Raw genomic sequence first — 26626 nt, forward strand, 5'->3', positions numbered from 1 at the left:
GGCCCAAAGCCTTACAAAATTCAGTTGCTAGTCTCTGTCTTAAGCACTGGATTTTTTTTTTTTCTGTTAAAGCTTAAGGGAGGGATTTTTAAGAATGAAAAAAGTGACAACCATAAATGAGTAACAAGGCAAATAACTAATAACTAGCTCAGCTGCTGTCTGAATTATTTCTCAAAGAATTCTGTTAGAATCCAACTGTGAACTCAAGTAGTGACCTTGTCCTAGCAGAGACTTCTATATTACAGTGGCTTGGTTGGAGTTCTGCAGTAGTAACCTGAATGCCGAACTCCTTTGACAAGTTTTGCTTTCCATCCTTCTTCCATTCTGATTCTTCGTTTGGCCGGTCAGCTCTCTGGATGCTGTCTTTGTGGGAGTGTGCCTGCCATCTGTGTGTGCTGGTGATGCCTACAACTTCTGTGATCCATGAGTTAACCTGGCAAGGGCTCTACTCAAAGTGCTTCAGGGCTGTGCATGGACACTTTCTGTATTTCTAGTATATAATGCAGCAGTTCAAGTGTAACTACAGGGGAGTATTTATTCAAAGCACAACTGACTTGAACTTTCACAGATAAAGGACAGCTTCAGAACTGGCTCAAAGGTCATCGGTGTGCCTTCGATGCAGTCATGTGAGCAGAGGTAAAATGACTGTCACATCTCGGTGTCGCTGCTTGTTTTACTATCTCCACTTTAATCAGACTCCTGCATTATAAAGCTGCTTGAAGTGAGATGTGTTTCTGTTCACCTTGGTTATTTTTATTTTTTTAAGTTTTCATCTGTGCCTGTTGCAGTAGGAGTTTGTGTGTTCATATGGAGTGGGAGCTGCTGTAGGAAAACTGTTGGACAACCAGAGCATTAACTGTAGAAAGCAGTGATTCTGACCCAGGAGACCAGGAACGAAGGCTGTTTAAATTTCTGTGTTTAAGTAGCTATGGGGAGTAAACTAACTGTTTTCGGTTGTTACAGCAAATATCTTTTTTTTTTTTTTTTTTTTTTTTTCTCTCCTTTAAGAACTGTTTAGTATTTGTATAACATGAGCAATCCTGTTAACATCTGAAGGACCTGAGCACTGGATCTGCTTTGAAGGTGCATCAGAATAAAGAGGTGCATCAGAATAAAGAGGCGTCTTGCAGGTTCCACAAGGACATTTGACCTGACTTAGATCAGCTCTATTAAAATGAGACAGGACATCAGCTAGGTCACATCACATGGTGATACCAGTTTGAAAGTTGGTACTAATCACTTATTTCTTGCAAAATTATTTCTTTTCTTTTTGTACTTCTTGTAAGTTAACTTATGAAGCCAGAACAACTCTCTTCCCCAAGGACAAGGCTGAAAGAGTGGATTGTTTCAAGAGTGGCTAGCACTTTCCTAGCCTCTCGTAAGCTGTTATGACAGACTGCTGGAAAAACTATGCATGGAAGCACCTATTGAGAACTAGAGCATAGGGGAGAGGTTTCATCTCCTCATGGAGAGCAGCGTAGTGCAAAAAGCTGTTCCACTTCATGTTGCCTTCAAACCCATGCTTCCTACGGTAATTCTTAGGAGTAAGGGGAAGGAAGAAGAGCTTTTGTAAGACACTGTAATATACTCTCCTCTGTTCTCTGTGAGTTGTTTGTAATCTGCATCTTCTGCCTACTTTTGCTGTACCTTTCCAGAAATCTTTGCAATACTTGATAAAGTAGAAATTCCTTAGTGATCCCACGGATTTTCTTAACTAAATGGTGCTGTGCAGGAAAAAGATTTGAGCTCTGCCTTATTATCCTACACTTGTATGACGTCTCCTGCCACTAGTTTCTGAAATGGAGTATTTTCTTGGGAATATGTGGCTTTGCAAGCAGATGCTTTCTATTCCTCCCCTGTACTCAAGGGGGCTGGATGGAGATACTAAGACAATAAAAGGAAGGTGATAATGCTGTGGTTCACTGTTCTTGCTGTCCCCACACAAACATCCTCCCATAAGGGTAGTTATGTAACTTCTGCAGTGTCTAAGGAGATTTAAGCCTTTTTGTAGCACTTATCTGTTTATTGTGTTTTATTTTATTCAAAGAACATTTCAAAACTTTGCATGACATGGATCACGCTACTGAAACAGTATTTAAAACAGCTAACCAGCAAAGCATGCAACACTACCAGGCTGTGTCATAAATTGCACTCATACCCCAAGAGTTATCTGAATATTTTCAGTCTATTTCTTAAATTATTTGTTCCAAATCGGTAGTTTTTCTGGAACATAAGTTTCTTGTACTTAATGTGCCTTTAAGACAATGGACATCTCTTGATGAAACAGGGAGAACAGTATTCAGTAAGCCAACACCAAAAAAATCAAGAAGGTATGAATCAGAACGACATCACATTTTAGAACTTGTACAACAAGACAAGACTTTTTAAAGGAAAAACCTTGTGATGATTTTAATGTCCTTTCAAGCACTTAAAAAATCAGCTTCATTCATCTGAATTTCAGCTCTGTATATCATTAAGGATGCATTAACTGGTTTATGAATCTTGTATCTCTTTCAATGTGATAGTCTGCTTCTTGCGGCTGTACTCTGCTGAAGCTAGTGGGATATCCAGAATAGATTAATCCCATTTTCTGAGATACAGTCACAGCAGCACGTACTTCTGCTTAATCTTTAATAGGCACTTTCATTTGAGAGCATTCCCTTTCAATGAGAGAGAAGTAGACAAGGGCCAGTCTCAAATACTTCAGTGGCAATACTGTAGCATCAGTGGTTGAAGGCATTGCTCTCATTGCTCAGACAGGGAAAAATAACTCATCCCCTAGCAAGAGAGGTTGATTCAGTATGGGGGGAGAATTACTTTGGCAAAAGGAATATTTTTTTTTTTTTTCAATGTAAAAGGCTCCGTAAGCTCAGATGTTATTCCAGCAAGGTTTGGTCTTTTATGTAGCATTTACACAGTCACTTAGACTGTGTATCCTCCTGCAGTTTTCAGTCTAAATCGTACAGAATCAACAGAGCAGGGATGCACACTTACAGCTTTGTAGTGCTCCTGTTGGTGTTTTTTTTTTTTTTTTTTAGACTATCTTACTCCATTCAGGATTCTTCTAAAAGATCAACTAAATCCATGTAGATGATGTGGAAGTGGCAGTTCATACAATCACTGGCTGTGCAGGTGAGTTTCAGTTAAATTTTCCTTTTTAAGGTTTATTTAGATATAAGATAGAAGCTTTGAAATACCATCCTTTTAGGGAAAAAATGCAGTAGTGTTGGCTTGTGGCTTTCAAGAAGCAAATTAGAGACTTTTTTTCTTTTACTTCAAACAGGTTTAGCGCAAATTTCCTCATAGATGTTCACCAAGGCACTTTGATCATGTCCCTTGCTGTTCTATGGTCAGAAAAATAGCAGTTATAATCGAGTATTTCCCTGTAACAAAACAGGCCATCAGACTCCTAATGCTGCTTGTTTATGGTGATGTCCCAGCAGCCACATCTTGAAGGGTGTGCGATTTAAATATGAAATTCCTGTTGCAGAAACAGCACTAAAATTCTTCGTTACCACATGATTTTACTAAATAAAAGTGTAGTCAGGAGCTTGGATTCTGGCAGATTCATTGGAAGTACTGCTTATAAATTCCTATGCTAAAATTGTATGTTAATGTTTATAATCTTTTACTGTCTCAAGTTTGTCAACTGAACGTGAAAACACTGTCATGAGATCATACTCTCACAGAATAGAGCTGGCATAAATCTGAGTAACATGGCAGCAAGAAAAAAAAACTCCCAAGAGTGGCAGAAAAGGTGCTGTACGGTTACTGCAGGAACAACAACTGCCACAGTGGGCAAACATCTACAGTGACCGCATGTTCTCAGCTTTCTTCCTGCTTTTCAAGATTTTCTGCCTTGTTAAAGCAGAGTGATGTGAAAGAAGGGTGATTCTGTAGCTGTTTTTCCTTTGGCTCTAACAGATTTGAACTCTGTGGGCCAGAAATTGAAGTATGTTCTGGAGTTCCTGATCAGTAAAATTCTTATTTGTCCACAACTTAGGCATAACACATCATGCACAAATATGTTGTTCCTGAAAGCAAGGTATAAAACCACATTGGATTAACACTTGTGCCCTGAAGACTAGGCATGTGGCCTTCTGGGTAGTAAACAGGAAGTCTGCATCTGTTTCTTTTCTTCAATTCCAAAGAAAGGTGCAATGAAGCAAGCCCTCTGCCAAATGCATAGGTAATCCCTTCTCATCTCTGCAAATGTTTAGGTATGTAAAGCCAAAGCTAGCAAAACCTGTGCAAGAGAGCAAAGTTTTGCAGAAGCTTTGTGGGGAAAAAGCTTTATGCTGAGCCTGCAGATCAATGGCTAGGACCACAACAGCAAGCTTAATAAAAAACCTACAACAACAAAAAACCCACCTTAGTTTGTAGCAAACGATATTCTGTTGTTAATAGGGTCAGTGCAACAGACAGGAGATCCCAGCATCCTGAAATGAAGGGAAGGGAACATCCCCAGGCCTGTAAAGGATCTAATGGTTGGAGTGCCTGGGATAAGTAGTGTAGTGCACTCTAAGGAGACTGGATCTGTTCTGACTTAAGAACTTCTTTCTCCCCTTGCTAAAGTTCAATGGTGACGTTTTGCTGGAGCAGCAGAAAAATCTTCAGTCACGTTTGAAAGATGCTGCGCTCTTCAGAGGACTAAACCAGCAAAAAGACTTGGTCTTACAGTAGTTCCGTCATATCATAAACATTCCCTGCTTTTCCTGGAGAAGAACTACCTTCCTCACCAAATGGATTTAGATACTAGTAAGGACTGTGCTTTCTGTATTCCATTACAGTAAGTTCCATTAAAAAAATCATATTTCAGTCCTCTTTGAGGACAGGAAGGTGCACTTTGCATTGATGGGAAAGGATCAGTCAGTTCTGCTTCAGCTTAAGACAATGCTTGCTCTCACCACAGAGGCTAATACTTGTTGATGACCATTCTGTAATTTCTTGCTGAAAATACATAGTAGATACCCTCCTAGGCTCCAGTCAGGGCAAGCTGTGCCCTCAATCATTTTCTGAGCAACTGGAAACTTCAATGCATGAGGAATAAGCCCCTTTAGCTGGGGCTTTTGCATCACGTTTGCCTTTTACAGTTTGGATTTGGGAGTGGACTGGAGCAAGATCCTCATGTCTAGTAGTGCTTTCTCAAGATAATGTGACAAGCGGGCTGCGTTTGTGTCAGCACAGCTGTTGAATGCTGAAATGGCAAAGTTGATGTGTTCATCCATAGGGTTGTAACAGACTCCATAGCCATCTGGAACCACAGGACCAAAACACATCACACAGTCTGTCTTTGCTGGGACCTGTGGAGACAATGTGATTAAAAACTTCTTAACCAGCCAGACAGAAATGTAGCCATCAAATGCTAACAGCTCTGCCAACAGTAGAAGAAACTGCCACCTCATGGAAATGCTCTAAAAGATGACCTTTTTGGTCAGACCCACCTACCACTGCACATGTGCTGGATTCTGCCATTTAGTAGCAATGTGTTTTCCTATGCATTTGCAAAGTAGTACTTTTCCCCAAGATAAGCTTGTAATAAGTCACAAGCAGAACTATATCAGTAAGAATCACAGCAGATGAACATAAAGGTATTCTGGCAGTTAACTTCAATCGATATCACTTGCAGGTAGACACCAAACACTTCTGGTGATCTTGGCCTTGGTTATGCTGGTGTTTTAGAGGGTTGACGGACTGTGGCAGCTGTAAGATCAAATCTGCAGCTCTATGGGACTAGTAGCAGGCTTAAATATTTTGTTCCCAAATGACGATTAGTTTCTAACAGAAGGGAATGAAGGAGAAACGGGGAGAAGAAAGACAATGAAAAGAAACAGAGAGCACACTTCTGTCTTTGCTTAGATGAGTCCTACCTGGCTGGTTGACAGATTGAAGTGCATTGCAACAGCATATGCTGTGTCCATGAACAGTTCAGGCATGCTCACCAGGTCCTCAATCGCTTGAAGCTTCAAGCCTAAGAGGTGGCGGTCAATTGCATTGCCCCTTATTGCCTGTAAGGAAGGAAGACTAGATGAAAGCTGTCTAGCAGGCAAGTGAGCAAAACCATCAGTTTCTTTGGGTTAAAGAAAAAAGCATTTCTAAAAGATCTTTAAATGTTTAAAGTTAGAAGGAAACTCAATCTTGCCTTTTGGACCAATAGACAGTCTTGTTTGTAAGGACTGTGAAGTTAAACACAGTGGAAACAATCTTATAGATCCTGCCTGTGGGCTCCCTCTGGTTTAAGGGGTCCTCATGCAACTGGCATTTACCAGTGACAGTGAGAACTAAGCTATTTTCAAATTTGATTCTCTCCTTTAGATAAGTCATAAGGGACACTTAAACCACTAGCTAGAGAGAAAACTTTAATTCCGTGGCATAGAGAACTGTCAGATCAGAGTTAGACCTGTGCAACGACACTAATGGCAACATCACTGTGCCAGCAGAAAAAGCTCTTCAAGTCTCGTCTTTCACCAAAAATTTTATTTGCTATGTGAAACACCAAGTCTGGCTGCATAGAGGGCACTCACCATATCAGTGTATTCTCTGTGGGCCTGGGTAGCTCTCCTCAGCAAGTCTGCTTTCTCCTGGTCCTGAGAACACACAGATCTGTCTGTAAATTTTTCTGCAGAATGGAAAACTTCATTTTGGCTGTTCCTCTAGGATGGAGGGCATTTCTGCCTTGTGTGTCTATACTAGACTAATTTTCAGATTTACTAGTTTTAATTTTTACATCATTTTGTTTGGCTGCGTTACTTCATTCTGAATGGAGTCCTCCATCCACCAGTAGTAGAAATTAGTCTGAGTAGCTAAACAGACTTTTAGAAGGGACATACTTATTTCTGGTGGGATTAGAAGCGTCCACACTTTCTTTCCCAGGCTTTCAGTACGTGTGAAATGAAAGCCAAATGAAACCCAAGGTGTGTAACTCTATACTCCGAGCTGTGTTTTAGCTCAACTTCATATTTTGTGCAGTTCTGCTTAGCTGAAACCAGCTGACACAGGGTTAGCCAAATAAACAGCTTTCCTCTTTTTTTGGAGTGGAGTCCTCTCACTCCACTTCTTTGAGATCCTCACCGATTTGTCAGGGCTGTCCATCGATTGCACAAAATTAAGAGAGTCTACAGAAGTGGAGCGGATGGTGTCTGTGCGGCCCAGGCGGAACATCCTTAGTGATGCACTCTCGTATGTGGCACAGGCATGGCCGTACATCCTGTAAGAGGGAGAAGAAAGTCACAGAGGTGAGTTTGTCCTGAGAGGAATGGCCTTTTGTGAAGCAGAAGATATGGGGGAAGGCTTTACATGAGTGAGTTCCATTGACAGCCGACCTCTGATGCTTCCTTTCTAGGACTGTACACACACAGAGGGGTAAATCTCACCTGTTGCTTGGCAGCTGCTGCAAGTGAGATCTGCTGTTCAGTCCCAGTGCGTGGGAAAAACATGGGACTTGGGAAGCAGGCCATAGCAGCCTGCGAGAGACTTCTCTGTGACACCTTTATCAAGCTTACACACTTGAGTCTGATGAGGAAGAGGTTGAGAAGCTACCTATTGGTGGTCTTACCTGTAGTATGCTAGCTGCAAGGCCAGCTGGATAAAAGCATCAGGACTTATCTTCTCTGACTTGGGGAAGGTTTTCCCAAATTGATGAAAGACCGTGACTATGACATCCAGGTCTTCGACCATTCTGCAAGGAAAGAAAAAGGAAGTGTTCCTTTGCCTGTTGCTTGTTCTTTTAACATAGAGGTATGGATCTGCTTTCACAACAGGCTATCTGGATCTGACCAACACAGGGACAGAGAGCTCCATCACACTGGATTTGTTTGGGCAGCACCACAGAGATGAGCTTTTTTGGCCACTGCTGAAAATCTTCACCAGGTTAGATGGGTTTGTGTGTGTGTCTATGTTCCAGTATCCTTTGTTAGATCCAGTAAAGAGTTGCTCTTTTCTCAGTAAATGGGATGGATCAGTAATTACCTTTTTCCAGCACCTTTGACTTTATTCCTAGCAGGTGGCTTTAGTGTGCTTTTCAGCTAGGTTCAATGCTGTTGACCCAAGAAATCATTGGGAAAACTCAGCTGCAGTGGGGAAGCCTCATTTAAACCACTGACATGTTCCAAAGCAGGACATGAATTACTCCCTCAGTCACTCACCAGACCTCTCCACTGCTCCATACTTACATGTTGAGGTTCTGCTTTGCCTTCTCTATGTCACTTTTGATTTCCGGAGTGATGTTAAACCGCAGCTTTTTGGGCATTGGCAAAGGAACCATGGGCGATCTTACCAGCTCAGGTTTCTTCCTGCATAGAGAAATTACTATGTTTAACCAGACCTTTAACATGAGGCTCAGCTAAGCACACCAGAGCCTGAGTAGAAATGCACAGATCTTCCCTAACACCTTGTGACATTAGTCACAGGCTGAAAAAATTCTTCACGGTGTCATTACAGTGTTTTTTGAAGGGTATGTATGAAACGTCTTCTGTGCCTTCTGCCCAAAAGAAACACCTCTCCCCTGCAATGGTCCTGTTAACTCTGAACAGTGTAACTCCCTGAGAAGGGGAGCAGTAGCAAAACTTATCAGAGTAGCTTGGCCACTCAATTCTCTTCATGAGTACAAGAACTGCAATACCTAATTAGCACACCGCTACCCCTTCTCCACAACAAATTCCTAGGGGGCAAGCTGTGAAGAGGCATGTTCTTGGGGAGCAGGTGGTTTAAAACCTATCTCCAAAGTAGAGGAAGCAGGACTCACGTGTACTCCACGATGTGATCCAGAAGAGCAACAATGGGTGGGCCTTCTGAGGGAGCATGCTCGTATACAAGACCACAGGAGCCATCTTCAGCAATGATGAACTAGGAGAGAAGCACAAGAGGACAGTGTTGAAGACAGACATCCAGTGTGTGAAGCAGGAGCTATCCAGAGAGATCTTAATATCTGCTCTGTATCGGAATGGACAGTGATCCTATCCTTGCATACTGGAAAGGTAACACAAAGGTCTCATTTAGCAGAACAGCAATGGAAGCCTTTCGGTGGGCCTAGAAGTTCTGATAGCACTGGTACAGTTTTGCGAAATTAACTGTTTAAGTGTGCACCGGATAAGTATATTGGTGTGTTCAGTGTCCTGGCAGTACAGAGTGGTTCAATGTTTCTGATGTACTTAGATGCACACATAATACAGGAGTAATATCAGCATGCACTGGCTTAACCTTACTTTTCAATTAGCTGGAACATCTAAACTTTATTCCATCAATGAAGAGTTCCAAATGGGAACAAAATAGCTGAAAACATTATGAAGAGTTCAGCAGATATGAGAAGAATCTTTTAAAGCACCATTGCTACTATCCACAAGCCAGGATATACAAAGTAATGAAGGAGAATCTCGAATAGCAGCTGCTGTTTAAGGCTCTTGACAAGACTGAATGGAGAAGAGATCAGAGGGATGCTGTGGAATGGCAGCTGATGTTTGAAAAAAACAAAACAAAAAAGCCATTGGGCAACTTCTGGCAGAAACAGGAAAAGTGACAAGCCTAGGGGAGATACAAGGAACAGACCTCCCTATGTTTGGGCTGCCTCCAAGCAGACGAGGCATTGTTCACCGCAGGCAGAAAATTGATTTAAAAGGAACACAAAGAACTGCTACACCGAATAAGTGTGGGGAGAGGCAGTAAAAGAAACAAAAGTCCCCGAGGCAGGAATGAGTGCTTGTGTACTCATACTGTCAACTACCATGCCTTCTCTCCCCTGTTTCTCCACTCCCTTGATATGAGGAAAAACTGCCTGCAAAAATTTTCTGGGATTTCATGGACCTTTGTAGTCTCGGAAAAAGCATCTCCTCCAGACCCATGTCTTCAGCATCTTTAGACCATCAGCACTTACTTGAAGGGTTTTGTCAAACCATCGGTTTCCACTGTTCCAGCGACTGCCTCCACCATGCAGCATCTGAGCGGCCACACGGCTCTTGTAGATGTCCTCAGACACCCGTGGCATAGGTGCATCAAGGCAGACAGTGCAAATGCTCTTCTCAATCTTACGCACAGATTCCTTGTTGGTCTTATCTGGGAGAGAAACAAATGGCAAATAAGGAAGGGGAGTTGAAAAACTTGTATTTTAATTGGAAGGAGATTGAAATTTGAAAGAGCTGGTTTGAGGAACCCATTGCTGGATTCCCGTTGTACCTCAATGCAATACTAGTCATTTAGGGGTCTATATGGTTATTAAAATTGTAGCCAGCTGGGTTGTTATGGATGTGAGCATGCTGCATTCACCTTCCTTTTCATGTTCCTTACATCCCACCCATTTGCAAGGCAACAAACTCTAGAATTTCAGGTCTAACAAACCAAGCTTCAAAGTTCACCTGTGTACCTTCCAAAACAGAAATAACAATAATTTGCAATGAAATCAAGTTGCTTCTTTGAGGTGGAAAGCTCACGTTATCTGTCCAAAACAAGTTTTCAAATGAAAGAACTGAGCAGAGCACAGCGGTGAGGCTGGTAGCTCAAGCATTTGTGGTGTTTGTTAGCACTTCTGTATTAAGGACTCTACGAACCTTTCAGAAGGTTGTTGTAGGCTTTTGCCCAGCTGTTTCGGTGGTTGGTTGTGAGGATCCCAATAGGTTCTTTGTTTGTTTGGAGGGAGGTGTTCCATATCTTCTCTAGCTGAATGAAGAGCTGGTCAGTGGTAAGGGGACTTCCATCACTGTTGTAAACATCCAGCTCAAAGAACTGAAAGTGAGAAAAGTGGACAGGGACAGAGAGAGAACATGAGAGAAGACCTTTATTGTCTGGCCCCAGAAACAGGGAAGAGCCACTTTGAGGAGGTAAGACCTGACCTAACAACTCAGCTTGTAAGCAGACCTTTGAAGGATGCTCAGAATTGAGAGACCCAAGTCAAACTTCCCTTGCAGGGCATAAACACAGTCCAGGTTTTACGAAGCTCAGAAACCATGGTAGTGAGTGCTAAAACACACGAGGAATTTCTATTTCTGAGACTCAGCTGTGGTGGTAGGGTTTGTTATCCAATTTCCACTTGCAATTTCCAATTCCAGACATGATCTCGGGGCTTTAAGAGACAGGAATTGCAGGAACAAGAACCAGAGGAGGAGAGCATTTTTCTGCCTCGCAGTCTATTGCTCACACACAGCAATCCAAGCTGCTGGCCAGTTAAGGCCAAAGGGGATAAAAGGAGCAGGAACAAATTCCTGGTGAGGCAAACCTTGAGGGCAGAGACCTTCTGTTCCCTTTCCTCTGGGCCACAGCTAGCTGAAAGGGACACCTGCATCTAAGCAAATGTCGAAAGCTCAGGAGCTGACGTACCTGGAAGTTGTGAACCACTGTGATGTGTCTGGACTGCTTTTTGCCTTTCGCGTAGTTGACAATGGAGTCCCGCTTGGGCCCGGGAATGCGGCAGGATGAGAGGATCTGGTAGTACTGGTTCATGCAGAGGGGCTTCCCACCCATGTACTCCACTGGGAGGGTCTCACTGGAGAAACAGCACAGTAAAGAGGAAGGGGGAGATAAAACGCATCAGTGAGGAGGCGTGCACTCCCCACATAAAACAGGCATAGGCTCAGCCATGCAGCTGCTGCCACTCCAGCGAGACCTAAACCTGCTGGCGTTGGTTGGGGCCATCCTTCCCCATTCCTACCAGCTTTCTTGGTAAGGGCTACAAAAAATGTCTGTTTGCTGGCCTTTCATTTGGGAAGGTGAAAACCACTATCCTCTCTGTAACACCAGAGAAGTAGATCTCTTGACCTACTACATAGCTTAGCATACACCATGCTGCCTGCAGAGAATAATCCAGAGCATGTTATACTGGGAGATGTATTGTTTCCAGTGAAATGGCAGAAAGAGGTTTTCAGCTATATTTTTGAGTGATAAGTGTCTGATGTGCTATCTGTGACTCATGAACTAGACTGGGACTCAATTGATCACTTGAGCAGTCATATTCCAACTACCCTTTTTGCAGCTGGCCCTGAGCCTTGTCTGAATTTGGATGTGAAAGTGTGATGTTGGTAATGTGTCTGTAAACATATTTTTGGAACGTAAATAAGGCATGTTCAGCAGAGGTTTGTTGGTGATCTGAAGAAAGAGTAGGGAGGAACAAGTTTCTCTAGAGCTTGTCTCATCTAGCTGGGAGATGAGAAACACCAGAAACCCAAAACAAGAGAAACAAATCACTGCTGCCTGAACTGTAACTTGTTCTGTGGGCAAACAAAAGTACATAGCTCCACAGGACTGTCAGCCAGGCTCACTCCCTCTAAGCACGCACACGTGCCAATGAAAGTATTAAGGTAAACAAAGAACACAAAGAAAGAAAAGTAAATTTGCTTTTTTTCCAGTGGTTGTGACCTTGGCAGCAAGTGGTGATGTTGATTACAGTATCTCTTTTCAAATATGTGCTGTCTTCTCTTGCCTTTCTATTTGGAAGGGAGATTTATTGACTACGCTCAGCCTTTCTATGACAGCAAGGAACACGGAAGAAGTCAGGAGGGTTGCTAACTCACTTGTCAATCATGGCCTTGAAATCCAGGATGCCCTCGATCAGCCTGGCAGCAAACCTGGAAAAATACCAAATGTAACAATTTGAGATTCAAAGACAGAACATCTGGGGCTGAGGAACTAGCTGTGTAGGGCTAGCAGAGCTTCTCTCTGCTCCTTCAGAGAATGTTCAGCCTTTCTGCCAAGCCCCCGTTGTGCCCATCTCCAGTGAGTTGATACAGCTGCTCTGGGGTTGTGATTTGAGATGGCTGGATAGTCCTACCATGTAGCACTTTTTTATGTATCTTATTGTATAACCAAGAAACTCCGGACAACTTTCAAGAAAGCAGGGTTCAGTCCAGATGCGTAAATGACCCTCTAACAGCAGCACTTTTACTGATTTGTTGTGATTTTATCATATCCTAGTGCTGAGTCTTAGCATTAAAATAACACTGAGAAAAAGGGATTTCTGCCCTTCCCTGGCCAGGGGCCACCTCTGAGTTTCAAGCCAAGGTGCAGCTGTATCTCCCTGCACCCAGGACTCATCAGTGCTGACTTAGTTCCTACCTGATCAATGTTATGCTGCTAATGCATCTCTTCAGAACATTCCTCTAGCATTTAGGGATCTGAAACAAATGCAGGCATGCTGCATGCTGACACCGAGGTGTTGTGTTTACCGGGATCAACATAAACACTGCCAATGCCAACTCCCAGCGGGGAAGGGAGGCTGTCACAAGCCACATCAAGCTGCTTAGCTGGGAGTGACAGGTTGGCCTACTCTGACCTGGGAGCTCCCACCCATGCATGGGAGGAAGGAGGCAGGAGGTCACTGTGACAAGAGGTTGCAGTCAGCTGAGCTTCAAAGGCTTTAAAATGCATTGGGCATTTGCAGGCAGTGTCATCTAGATTTACTCAGCCTACCCCTCCCTAGTAAAGATCAAAGGATGTAACTTCAAGAACCTAAGGGCTGTTAAACAAATAAGGTATCCTGCAAAGTAGTTTTCAATGAAAATTTCCCAGCCTTATTGCAAAACCCAAGGAAGTAAAACAGCTGGAAAACAACAGTGAGAGAGCCTATGTTCCCTTCCAGAGAGCAAACAGCATGGGAGCAGATATCGAGCTTGAAGGGGAGATGGGGGAAAGGTTAGCGGACTTGTTTTCAGCCAGCAGTGTTGCCAGATTAAGGAATGGAGAACTCCACTTTCAAAACTGCCTTCTGGTTTCTGAAGCTTTAGTCTCAACCCACGTTGTCATACTTCTTTCTGCAGCCACAAACTATACAAACACGCATGTAAATAGTGTTTTACGTGGGAGCCCAGATTCTCATGCAGCTGCTCAATTCCACTGGTTGGGGCACTGGTAGTGCTCCAGATCTTATCTTCTATTTGGATAACTTAAGAGTGAATAATAGGAGAAAGAGCTTTCAAAGATGTTTGTCTAGTCTTGCACTGTCCCCGTAAGGCTCACCCTCTGCAGCCCTGCTCAGGTGTATCCGAGGGAGTGGAAGGGAGGTTTTGTTCTCAGCCTTACTGCTCCTCTGGCTGGTACTTTTGCTCTGCCAGAGCAGTGATGACTGGTAACTGTGACGAAGGTAATCCTGTTTAAAGGTCAACGTTAAAGTTTTGCAAGTTTTATAGTGGTGGTTAAAAATTAAAGGGAGACCACAAGGAAGAGAGGATATGGCAGGGTTTGACTGCAAGAAAAGCCTGGAGAGGCTGGTCACTGTTAAGTTTCCCAAACCATAAATCAGAAGTGAAACAACACAACAGGGGACAGTCCCCTGCAGGAACAGACTGAATGACAGTCCTTGCAGCAGACTCCCCCGTCCCTTTAAATTAGCAAACTCCAGAGGTGTTTCTGGTTGGTCTCCCATACATGCCTGGGCTGCTTTTTATGCCTCCTTTAACTGCACATACAATCTTAGTGCCTCTTATTCTTTAGTATATCAGATGTATCCTCACAATGTCTCCAGCCAGTGAGTTGTCCATCTTGCAGTCAAGATCTGTGCTAGAGCAAAGACCAAACCACAGGTTTTTAGTGCCTGTTCAGTACCTGAACCACCAGACTCTGGTTTTCCCCCTTGCCGAAATACTTAGTCTGGTGCAACCAGGAATCTCCTTACAGCGTGGCAGCCTTTCCTTATCTGTACAGCCCTCTTGCACAGCACAGACAGCTATCAAACTTGGGGACCACATGATAATTACCCTCTTTCCCAATCAGCGTGAACACCGTCCTCCCTGTTCACCAGAGATAGCTCATCCCATCTGAAACCTGAGGGAAGGTAGAAAAGGGCTTTACCTGAGCTGACCTTGTCGATCCAGAAAATCCTGCTTGGGTAAAACCACACCAGGGCTGGAGTGGACCACAACTGGCAGGCGATACTCCAGGTATGCTGTCTTCAGCCACCAGTCTGAGAGCTGGGACGGAGAAAGGCAACATGCAGGCATGGCATCTGCTGCTGTTTCACCCAAGCCCAGCTTAACGGTCTTGGCATCCTGCCCCCAGCTCCGTCCCACACTTTGCAAACTGTTTGGGTTTTATGCTTTGCATGTGGAAGGGCAGATAATGGATTTGAGCAAGGCAGTGGGGGCTCTTGGTGCAGGGCTCGAGCAGAGGGTTACCTTCAACTTCTTGGGGCAGCTGTGTGATGCTAACAGGTTAAAGGCTTCAGCAGCCACCGACAAGGTCAGCGACTCCCTGTTTTGCTGTAAATCTCTCTGCTCACCCAAGTCCTGGTGAGGAGCTCGCACAGCTCAGGGAGGTCAGCAGCAGACTGGTCATTAAGGTGATGCCACAATAACACGGGTGCCAGTGGATGCAGCCAGGACATTGGAGAGGTGTGCATCAGACCTCCACCCTCCCTAACCAGAGCCTGGGGCCAGAGTCCCAACCTACCCAGTTGTCCATTTTCTTGGCTCTTCTCTCCAGGCCTTTCTGCAGCCTCTCCCCAACGCCTCCTGGCTTGCGGAACTCAGCCACCAGCTCCTGCGTGTGGTTCAGCTCCTCCTCGCTGATGATGGGCTGCAGAGCCAGCAGGTAGCGGTCCAGCGTTTGCTGGAGTGGTGGCACAGGGAGAGGGGGCAACGCTTCCTGATGAAGTTGGAATCTGCCTGGGATCTTGCGTAAAGCTGTCGGCTTCAGCAGGCCATAGGGCCTGGCCTGCAAAGCACAGAGCAAATGTCGAGACAAAACTTCCCCCTGATGTGCACAAACTAGCAATTAACTTCAATCTGGCAGTCTCCATCCCAACCTCTCTGAGGGCACGTGTCTCAGCATGGGACTAGAGCAAACAAACCACAAACACAAGGCGCAGGTCTACTGATTGCATGCTAGAGACAGTTGTAGACCATCCAGAAAATCTGCAAAAAATACTTGCTATCCCAAGATACTGATTCTCAGCTCATCAGAGGAAATGCTGCCAGGATAATGATACATCTCCACCTCTCTGGGCACCTTCCACCTGAGAGTGTCCATGCATTTGACAAAGCCAAACCCTTCCGTCCCATGGTAAGTGGGAAGAAAGTAAGTTATGAAAGAAATATTCATCTTATGTACCGTCAGAAACTGTTTCATTACTTCTTACAGCAGCATAAGGCTAGAAAGTTAAGCAGAACCCTTGTGCCAAATCAAACTATCCTTTGGCCTTTGAGGAGGCCAAATTCATATAAGTTTGGGGCAGGATTAAAATGCCTCTTCTCTACTGGCCAGGGATTGTATGTCACCAGGGATGGCCAGGGAAGGAGTGGCCGTGACGTACAGGCGTTGGGGCAATGCGCCTCTATGCTGGTGAACCTCCCAGTTATTGGAGGACCCAGCTATATTAAGAGAATCTCTATCCAGTTGTTGGGACTGGCCAAATTACAGGAGCCTTTGGAGCAGGAACAGCGAGAGCTTTTTAGGAAATTGTGGGTGATGCCAACAGGCTCCTGGGATCTGATGGGGTCATGTGGGATTGAAAGCCTTAGAAAGCACTGTACAATTTCCCTGGGTGAAGTAATGAAATGGAGCAAACCCCATTGCTAACCAGAAAATGAACTTGCCAGTTTTCCCCCAAAAGAATAACAACATTCACAACATTCTCTTGGGTGAAAAGGGTTAAGACATCCTTCAGCTTGAAGATGTTTAAATTCTACTCTAAAGGCTTTCAGTTCCCTCTGCTCCTCTCCCTCTATTGGATCTCTGAATCAGACACTCTCCTACAGGACTGTGGACTTTGCATCCTCAGTGCACTGAAGATGCAAAGCCAGTGAGAACACACCCTCTGATTTCCAAGGCAATGAGAAAATAGCTGTCCCCCCTCCGCCTCCCAGGAGTTAAGCACAGAGAAGAAAGAAAGAGCTAAATCTGCAAGGGGACAAAGCCTCTGCATGGGGCTGAGCCCCCAGAGAAAATGCTCTATGCTCTTTGTAGGATCTGGCAAGAACAATGGGATCAAGGTTTGGAGAAGAAATGTTAAAAATAAGAGAAGGGAGAATTACTGAAGCATGAAAGGACAGTGTGGCTGGGAAGAAATGAAGGATGTTAATGGCAGTGTGGGCATACTGTACCTTCTCTGCTTGCTTCTGCTTCCTATCCATGGCTGGTAGGACAGAAAAGATCGTAAACCTCTCCCTCGGCCTGTCTCGGTTTCCTCTTCCACCTGACAATGTGCTGCCCATGCAGGGCGTCACCTTATTAGCAAACTTGCACATGACTGCTCTGATCAGAGGGCTCAAGGCCAGACACAGGCCTGGAGAGGCCAGGGGTAATCAGACCATCGGGTTGTGTCAACTGCCATGAAGGCACCTTTCTGGCAAGCCCTCCTGCGGCCACTGACCGTCAGCCCTACGTTGCCCAGTCGGTGCTTGCTGATCAATACCGTGTGGGCAGAGTCTCTCTCTGATCAATAGCTCTGGGCCTCCAGCCATGGCAGAAGTGAAGGTCCTGGGAACATCATTCCCTTAGCCTTTGCCTGGACCGTGAAACTACAGTGGCCATTGTGAGAGAAGTCTGAACATCAGGCAAGAGAGACCCCCATTTACGTCCGGGAAGCAGGTGACACTGTGGGATGTCACCAGATGGGACAAACTGCAGGGAGGACTTATGTGGGCAATGGGGAATTTAGTTCCTTTGCCCTGGCAAAGGTGGCCGGACGGTGTCAGGTGAAGACAGCTCTCCAGCAGAAACTGGACAGTGACCCAGTGCAGGTGATGGTAGGATTAGTTGGAGAGGGGAGCAAATTCAGTTTGGGGCTAAAGGCAGTATCTTAACTGCCCTCTCACTGCATGCATGTGTGGTCATTATTGCAAGCTGAGACTTTGGGGAGTTCTGGGTTGTCAACCCTTAAAAGAAAAAGGTATCTCCAAAGTAGGGCAACAACAGAACTGTGCAGTCACAAGGAGTATCACCCCCTCCTTTGTGTCTGTCTAATTGATTGAGGGGCAGACAAACAGTCTTCTACATAGCTAAGATCAAGTATGATGATTCTGAACAGTTTCAGATTTTCCCTGGGGTTACAGGGAAAATCTCAAACCAAATTAACTGAAAACACTACATGTTAAAATGTGAAGTAGATTTGTATCTTTCCTCTTTTATGTCCTCTGCTTGTTTGGTTTGAGGTCAAACACAAGTGTTCGGTGGGAGGAGGAATAGTGATTGCAGCTGAACAGAGGAGGCAGCTGGCAGCAAACAGAGCAAACAGTCCACCTTTCCCCACAAGCAACAGGGAAAACGAACACCAGCGGAGCGCAGGGCGTGCAGACATGGCCAGCTCGCGGGCTGGCGTTGCTCCCAAGCCACGTTCCAACGCAGCAGATGACCTTTTCCAGAGCCTGCAAAGCTGGTGGGAAATCCACCTGCAGCCTGGGGCTGGGGGGCAGGAGGAATTTCAGAGCAGTGTCTGATTCCCAGCACGGCCACAACACACAGTGTCAGATGACAGTGGTTTGTCTTTTTCTTTTATTTTTAAATCAGAAGCTAGAGGCCCCCTCAAGCCCAGAGACAGCCTGACCCCTCAGAAAGTGTCTCCAGGAGCAAATCCATCATGTAGCTGCTGTCATACTGCTCTGCCTCCTCCTCCCCCAGCATCTGTCAGTGTTTGCAATGAACAGTTGCTAAGACCAGGCGCGGGGCTGACAGCTCTGCCGCGTGTGTAGCCTTCCCCCTGCTTGCAGGGAAAGCCGTCTTTTGAAGGTGAAGCCTTCAGCCACAGATAGCTGCTCCTCAGGCTTCCCTTGCCCCTGACGAGCCATGGCCAGCATCCGTCCTCCCTGCTGTCCGCCAGCCCTAAGCCCTCCATCTCTGACAGCTCTGGCAAACACTCCACCGCCACCTCATGAAGAAACCAAGCTGGCTTGGGCGACTGATTACCTTTGGCAGCATCCCTGCCCACCACTCTTATGGCTCCTCGCCGGCGGCCGAGCCCCTTCCACCCCTCCTCACAGCCGGGGTCCTCGTCCCAGAGACACACATGCCTCAACAGCCACCCCCACGGCCTGAGCCGTGGAGGCCATGCTTGGCCCCCTCACTCGATGAGGTGCCAGGCCCTGACAGCAGCAGTGCTGGGCCGTGGTGCCGGAGCCATCTCCTCCCCCGCCCCCCCCAACCGCCTCCAGGCGGCTCGAAGTTGGAGGAGCCCCCCGCGGCAGAACCGGCCCGTGACACCCGGTGCGGCGGGGCCTAGGCCCAGGCCCGTGCCCTTGCCCGTTATCGAGGCTCGCGGCTGGCCGGGCCCCCTGTGCCACCTGCCTGGCACGGGGAAGCACCCGGGGCCAGCCCCTTCCCTCCCGGCCCGCTGTCACCCCTCCGGCGGCCCGGCCGCCATCTCACGCCCCCCCCCCGGCCCCGCTGGACGTTCCCCCCTCCGGTGTCCCCGCGGTGCCCCCACCCTCGGAGCGCGGCTGGCACTTACCACGGCCCTCGCCACGAAGGCCAGCATGGCTCCGCGCCTGCCCGCGGCCCCGGCCGCCGCCCGCCGCAAGGACACCGGCGACACCGGGCGCCGCCGCCCCGCCGCCCCCCTCGGCCGCCAGGGGGCGGGGCCACCTCGCCGCCATCTTGGAGCGGGGTGAAGTCCGCGCCGCCATCTTGGAAAAGGGCAGAATCCCTCTGTAAGGAAAGGGGGCGCCGCGGCCCGTGTCGGAGCAAGGATGCGGCTCCTCTCTTAGTTGCCTGCTGCGGGAGCTGCTAAGAGTCCTCCTGCCGCCGAGGCGCCCCTCCTCTCCCCTCCGCGCACACCCGCAACTCGCGGCGCCGCAGCGCCCCGCACAAACATGGCCGCCCCGCGGCCCTGTGTGGGCAGAGGAGGTCGTGCCCCGCACAAACATGGTGGCGTGAGCCACGACGGTGGCCGGGAGGGGCCGCACCGCCGGCTGACGGCCCCGGGAGCGACGGGACCGGGAGGCGTGCCCTGCCTAAAGATGGCCGCCGGCGGCTTCGGCGTGTCCGGAGGTGAGAGGTGAGGGGTGGTGGCGGCGGCGGTGGCCGGGCTCCGGGAAGATGGCAGAGAGCGAGCGGCGGGCAGGTGAGGGGCGGCGTGGGCGGCTGTGGGGCCTTCTGAGCTGGGGGCTGCGCTCGGGGCCCCTGAGGGGGGCCTTCGGGGCCGGGGTGTCTCACCCTGCACGGGGGGTCCTGGGGCCGGGGGCGCCGGGCCGCAGGCTGCGGGGGGGGGAGGGGAGCGCGACGGCGCCCGGGCCTGTGGTGAGGGTGAGGAGGAAAAAGGCTTTGCTGGGGTTACGAAGGGGCCCCAGAGCCCCCCGGCAGGGTGGGGTGGGGAGCCCCAGCACCATCGGCCACCCGACCCCGCTGCCGGCTGAGGCCTGCCGGGCCGCGAGCTGCTGGCACAGGGCGAGAGGGTCTTAACACCCCACCCCCACCCCACCCCGGGACGGCGGGGTCTCCCGCGGGGTCCACACCCCGCAGCGGGGACGGGCACCTCTGTCCCGTGAGGGCTGACAGGGTGTGTGGGTCCCTCCTGCACGTCCCTGGGGCTCAGGTGGCCATGATTTGGGCTGCTGCCGGAGTCGGGGCGCTCTGTCGTCTGTCCCCATTTTCTGTGACTCCGTTTCCCATTGCTGAAACAGGTGGTGTGTGCCAGTGTGGAAAATGCATTTCTCAGATGAGTTTGATTCCTCCTCCCCACACCACGAGAGTGAGAGTGAAGGTGTCGCCTGTATACAAGTTGCTTCTCATCATAAAACAAACCCATTCTGCTCCTGTCCCCATCCAATTGTTGGAGTTGGACTTTTGCTTTTGTATTGGTTTCATAATACTATAACCCCTGCAGACCTCACGGTATTTCCTTCCTTGAGTATCTGCGGTCTCCTCCCCAAGAGGAAATGCACAAAGTGTGCATGAGAAGAAGTGTTGGTTGAGAAACAAATGGAAAGAGATGAAATAAGTTCTGTGATGAGCCAGTGGTTGGGCTAACAACTGGATCCCCCAGGTCCGGGACACTGCCCTGGCTGCATCTCTGTTTTTCGTGTGTCATCGGTATTAATGGACAAGTCAGTGTTTGCCTTTTGGCACTGCTGCTCTGGAGTTTTTCGTTGTTTTCATGTTGTAAGTTATTTTAAAATAAGAGCTCCCTCATTATGGTGCTAGTCATTGAGAGTTGGGTGCTGAATTTTCAGAGGAGAGACGTGCGTCTTTCATTTAAATTCCTCATGTGTTGTTCCTCTCATCCTTGTACCTGGGAGTTTTACTGTAACTTACGTAGAGGAATGAACCAAATCCCATAACACCCTAAGCAGGTGACGAGACTGCATTTGTTCTGTAGATAGGGAGCTCGAAAGGCAGAGAAGTTAAATGACTTTCTAAGATTATGTGACAAGTCTATATCAGACTACGTGGTTCCTGGGACTTCGGATTCCTTTTTCCCTGATCTGCCTGCTAGACAGCACTGCTCTGCTGCAGAAAAGGCTGCTGACACTTCTGGGTAGTATTTTCTATGTAAATGCAGCTAATAATATTTTACGGAGTTGGAGTTTGGTGGTGTATGTTAGGGAATCGGTGCCTGAGCTTGCCGTAGTGTGGAGAGCAGTCGCTGAAGTGTTGCCAGGGTGGCTGGTGCTGAACAAATGCCTTCAGATTTTCTAGGATTAAAAAGATGAACTGGGTGACTCTAACAGAATTCATAAATTCATATTAGCCTCCAGTTTCCTTAACGGTGGTCTGCTGCACTGCTTCTTGCTATTTAAAGTGGCACTTATAGGAGCATAATACAAATTACCCCTAACCTTGTGGAGCATTTCTGTCTCTGCAGTGGCCTGGTGTGGGACTGCTGGCTGAGAGCAGAGCTCCGGAGAGTGGGGAAGGACTGACCCCTACTGCAGGGTTGGGTCTGTGGTTCAGATGCTCAGAGGAAGAGCTTGGTCTAATGCATTAACAATTTGTGTTTGCATTAAATCTTATATCCCGGGCTCTGAGAGAGCTTTAAAATTAAATTATCTTTATAGCTTCCACATGGAAGAGGCTGTGTCCCGGCATCCTCCAAGCCCCGGTGCTGCCTGGACAGCAGGCTGCGGCTCTGGACTGCCATCTATTGAATTGCTCCAGCTTTATCTTTGCTGGAGTTGCCCTTTTTAGGGGAATGCAGTTCAGGCTTAACAGCCTAAAAACAAGGCACAGGTAGTTTGCTCAGTGTTTCAGCACTGTGTCTTCATTAGACACAAATAATTAAACTAGCTGGACTAGCTTTGTTAGCTCCTGCACTAGCCTCTCTGTCTGGATGGGAAATGCATCTTTAGTGGTGAAAACAAACATAATGCCACTTGCTGAAGACTTGCAGTGTCCTTAGGTGTATTTTTTCTGGGGATCGAGAGGATATTGTTTGGTGAGAAGGACTTGGTGAGTTAATGGTGCAAGCTGGGATGGATTTGTTTGTTTTTTGTCTCCTGAGAAATTAATGTTGATTCCTAAGAAAGGAAGATAGATGATTTTTTCTTCTTCTCCACTGCATCTATTTTACCTCTCTTTTGCATCTCCCAGGCACCTCTGAGGAGGTGGCTCCTCCTCTCCAGCAGAGCTTCATGATCCCCAAAAAGGAGATAAACATGGTTTCCGACATGGCCAAGTGGAAGCGCTCTCAGGTATGTCTTTGGGGTCAGGGAAAGCTGGTAAGTGCTTATTATGCTTCAGTGGCAGCCGGGTCTGGTCTGGGAACAGCCATGAGGTAAAGCAGGTTTGGGCAAGTAATGGGAAATTAATTGATTTGTGTTTTAAAGCAGAAGAGTCACTGCCTGTTTGTAGGAAAATGACTTGGCAGTGAGGTGTGGAGTCTGGCAGCCAAATGCTCTGACAAAGGAGTGAGCAAGGGAGAGCCCAGAGGTTGAGGGAGACCAGAGATGCTCAAAAATTATCACTGCTCTCTCCCAATAAGCTAGATGAGAAGCTGGTAACTATTTCTTCCTACCTAGCCTGTATATTATATCAAAACTGTATTTACGTAGTGCTGTTTGAACTCAGCTTGAACATGGTCCTGCTGCCTGGCTCTCTAATAACATCAGGCTGGGTTGGTTTCTGGGGCTGTCCCACCTTGTTGTACTGGAAAGGGCTCTAGAGCCAAAGCCTGCAATTTCCTGGATAATTTTTGTTTACAGTCTGTGTGAAGCTGGTGGAACAGGCAGGTTCTTCCCTCTCTGCCTTTGAGGGATTGGTGTGTTAGCCCAGACCTGTCCCACCTCTTAGGAGCAAGTTCTTGCTCGATGACTTATCTGTGATGTCTTAAGAGAAGTTTAAGTTATAGTCAGATCTCAAGCAAATCTTCGAGTGTAGCTTCCTTTGTTAAGTCTACGTTTAAGCACTTGCTCCTGGTCAGGATTTCTGTGCAAGAGGGGCCCAAGGACGGAGAGGTGGCAGCATACTAGTCTGGTGTTTTCAAAGACTTAGAGCTGTGGAGCTGCACTGGATATGATGCTTCAAAAGCAGCAAATTTAAAAGAGAAGAGCAGTGAGGAGCCTGGGCTCTCTCCCACTTTTCCATCATGCACTAGCATGGGAGAAGAGTAGAAGGAAGGGGGAGATAACGGCGCAGGTCTGGGAGAAGCAGTGCAGAGCTGGATGTCTGGGCATAGCTGAGACTCTGCACAGCCAAGGAGTTTGAATTTGACCTGACAGGAGACAGGAAGATTGAGGGAAGGATTTTGGGGGCAGTGTGAGCTTTTTTAGGATTCTTCTCTCTGTAATGAAAGAACTCCTCTGCGACATGCAGTTCTTAATGTAATCACCATCTGCCTCTGAGGTCTGCCAAAAATAGCAGTAACCTCTCAGCGAGCCCTCCACCCTGGGTGTCTCCAAGAAATCAGTGTCATGTACTGGGAGAGGTTCCCTTGGTGTGCAGGAGCGCTCCCATGCCACATTGCTTGTTCAAACAGACTGTGGGTATTCACTAACGCCCTGCTCTCTTGGGTGTGTTTGCAGGCATACGCAGATTACATGGGCTTCATCCTCACTCTGAATGAAGGTGTCAGGGGCAAGAAGCTGACCTGCGAATACAAAGTTTCAGAGGTAGGAGAAGAGTTTGGATCCCCTTTATCTCCTTTTCTGTTTTTTTTGTTTGTTTGTTTGTTTGTTTTGTGGGCTTTTTTTTTTTTTTGTTCTATAGTGAGTATTTCCTAGGTGAGGAATGAGTTGGCAGCTTATCTGGGAGCCAGGGAGAATGAATGCGGTTGGGTTATACTTGAGGGTGCAAATGTTTGCCTGCAATCCTCCTCCCAGGACCTTGGGCAAGTCACTTGTCTCCCTGACCCTGGGCTTCCTTGTTGCTCAGGCTGTGTTAACAGCACTGATCTCCTCGGCCCACGCTTTGGCTGAATTGTGCAAAGTCTGGTTTGACAGCGTGTGAGCTCGAGGCATGTTGTTGAGTGGACCTGCCTCACCAAGGGTTGTGCTGAGGGCTACAGGGGGCTGCTGAGCACAGAGGAGGGCTGGGCTAGGGCAGTATTTTCAGCCGGTGGGGCAGGATTGCCCCTTCTGAGGTGTTAAGCAGAAAGGACCTATTTTTTTCCCCTTGTATTAATGTGACTGTCACCCGGCTCTGTTTGCTGCTGTGGCCAGTTTTAATGCCCATTCACCTTATCAAGGCATGGTGAGATTGTTTGGAGCCAGAGGGGAAGGACAGTCATCCTCAGTGATGGTAGCGCCTGGCCTTGGCTATGCTCAGCACTGTCCTGAGGTCTCTGGGTGCTGCCATGATCTGCAGATCATACATTGGCCACCAGCTTTGCTTCTGTGCTGCATGTTGGATCCCACTCCCTTGTTCTGCATTGCAATGAGGAGATTCTTGGGTACATTTTTACTGTTACAACTTATCACGGCTGTGCAAGAAAGCTGGGAGTAGTCTATAAAGATCTAGGCAGAATGGGAAGCAGACTGGGCCCTGTGTGTTTATAGCTTCATTCTGGTGTGGGAAGGCAGCCTACGATGATCTTTAACCTAGTCATTTATGTTTGAAGCAGGCATGTTAAGTCCAGCCTTCCCTTCTAGGAGCCAGTGTGTGGATGACAAACTTGCTTGTAGTTCATGGGGGAAATCAGCGATAATGGGTCCTTCCGTAACAGGCTTTGTGTCCACCTTTTGTTCCTTCAGTTCAGTAGAAACCCCTGCCAAATGCTGCTCTTGCTCTCCGCTGTTTGCGTTTCACCTTTCAGTTTTGTCTTTGTCATGATCTCGCTCATTCCCAACCGCAGAGCAGTGCTAGGGAAACAAAGCATTAAAAATGAGCAAAACAAAGGCTTGGGGGGGGGGGGGAACAACCCTCTCTTCTGCCATCCCTTTTGAGCTGTCAGCTATCTGGGAAAGCTGTATCAGAGCTATGTCCATGCAGCATATCCCTCTTAGAGTGAATGTTTTCCATCCACAGTCCCAGTCCAAGTGACAAACAAGAGGCACAATCCTGACTGCTTGGGAAGGGGCAGGGAACGTATCTCACTCCCCTCGCACTGAAGAGAGCAGAAGCCCATGACTTGAGGCACACACACAGGTGGAGCATCCCCAGGGTTGCCTTGTTGATGAGGTTGCCTGTTCACACGGGTTCGTTTGTAGATCAAACTGCTTATCTGTGCTTTTAAAGGCTCAGCCCCTTGTGGCCTATGCTTGCATCTCTGCTCTGCTTTCTTCTCTTTTCCTGTACCTGCTGCTGATGTGCTTTTGTGCCGTCCCATCTTCCTCCCTGATCAAATGCTGGGGACGCCTGCCTTTGGCAAATGACCTCCTGGAATCCTTTCCGCTGAATGCGTATCCTCTCCATGACTTACTGGTATTGCTTTGCCGTGGAAAAAAAGAAGAGGGGAAAAAAAAAAAGAAGTATGGTCTGCTGTGCTTTGAAAGAGACAGCTTAATGGTTTCCAGAGTAGTGTGTGTCAATACCAAACTGTCTGCTGGAGTGAGAGGTGGATCCTTTGGGGGCTGATCCCCTTCTGAGACTTGCTGAGCTTGCTCTGCTCATACTGAAAAATTTCGTGGAGCTGTCTGGGGTTTTGCTGGAGGCATCTGACAAGTAGTGATAGCTGAGCTGTTGTTTAGGACTCTGGCATAGACGCTGTGTCTGGCACAAGGTTGTATGACTGATAGGCTGTGACCTGCCTTCTTCTCCTGGAGGGGAGTGCTTTTCACGTGGGGACATGTGCAGCAACTCCTGGGGCTGCAGCCTGGAGCAGTTTTTCAAAGCTACGACTTTGATCAGAGGAGCAGTGCAGCAAGGAGGAGGTTAATTTTGGCCATGCAAGGAGCAGACCTTCCCTTCCAACAGTTCACTGCACTGGGGCAAATTGGCCAGCCTTGTAGCTTGCTCTGGTTCCAGGAGTGAAGTGGGGGAAGCAGCAAATGCCCTGATTTTAGCACCTCCCCCCTCCCACAGAGCCCAAGGAGCCCACAGGGGCAGGCTTGGTCCCTGTGGGCAGCTCTGGCTGCTGTGGTGCCATCTCAGCATCTCCATCTGCCTGGCCCCTGCTCTTGAGAGATGCTGACAGGTCTCTGCTCTGTAGGAGGCTCTGTGGTTTGCCTTTGGGACTGGTGGCAGACTCAGGGTCAAGGGGATGCAAAATCAGCACAACGAGAAGAGCAAGGAGAGCAGGGGGGAGGCTGTCCTTGCTTTGATCATTGGAAAGGTAAAGCAAAAATAGAGCTTAAAAACCCAGCCAGGCAAAACAAGGCTGCAGTGGTGCTGATGGTCATGTTCCCGT

At 47.6% G+C, this 26626-nt stretch overlaps 2 protein-coding genes across 2 annotated transcripts in view; one reads left to right on the forward strand and one right to left on the reverse strand.

The window, feature by feature from the left end:
* Positions 1 to 288: 288 nt before the first annotated feature.
* CRAT (carnitine O-acetyltransferase) lies at positions 289 to 19445 on the reverse strand. The gene is made up of 14 exons (XM_082492844.1): positions 19358 to 19445; positions 15364 to 15627; positions 14767 to 14885; positions 12495 to 12548; positions 11305 to 11470; positions 10539 to 10713; positions 9869 to 10047; positions 8744 to 8844; positions 8172 to 8291; positions 7556 to 7678; positions 7072 to 7207; positions 6525 to 6587; positions 5871 to 6008; positions 289 to 5303 (listed from the first exon to the last, which is right to left on the reverse strand). The coding sequence occupies exons 1-14, from the start codon at positions 19382 to 19384 to the stop codon at positions 5088 to 5090; spliced, it is 1881 nt and encodes a 626-aa protein (XP_082348970.1). The 5' UTR covers positions 19385 to 19445; the 3' UTR covers positions 289 to 5087.
* A 452-nt stretch (positions 19446 to 19897) lies between these two features.
* The window catches only part of PTPA (protein phosphatase 2 phosphatase activator), a 28182-nt gene continuing 21453 nt past the window's right edge, over positions 19898 to 26626 (forward strand). The window contains exons 1-3 of the mRNA XM_082492774.1: positions 19898 to 19969; positions 22435 to 22535; positions 23865 to 23951. Of these exons, the coding sequence (XP_082348900.1) occupies positions 19945 to 19969; positions 22435 to 22535; positions 23865 to 23951 (213 nt within the window). The 5' untranslated portion in view covers positions 19898 to 19944. The remainder of the gene's footprint in view (positions 19970 to 22434; positions 22536 to 23864; positions 23952 to 26626) is intronic.

The sequence above is a fragment of the Vanellus vanellus genome, assembly GCF_965231255.1.
Source record: "Vanellus vanellus genome assembly, chromosome: 18".
In the NCBI taxonomy this organism is placed as follows: Eukaryota; Metazoa; Chordata; class Aves; order Charadriiformes; family Charadriidae; genus Vanellus; species Vanellus vanellus.

Bases quoted from the DNA above. Each gene is read 5' to 3' on its own strand.
- CRAT (XM_082492844.1), bottom strand. From the start codon at position 19,384: ATGCTGGCCTTCGTGGCGAGGGCCGTG. The intron at 10,048-10,538 runs GTTCGTAGAGTC...TTTCTCTCCCAG, and splicing joins CTACAACAACCTTCTGAAAG to ATAAGACCAACAAGGAATCT. The intron at 5,304-5,870 runs GTAGGACTCATC...TTGTCTCCACAG, and splicing joins TCAATCTGTCAACCAGCCAG to GTCCCAGCAAAGACAGACTG.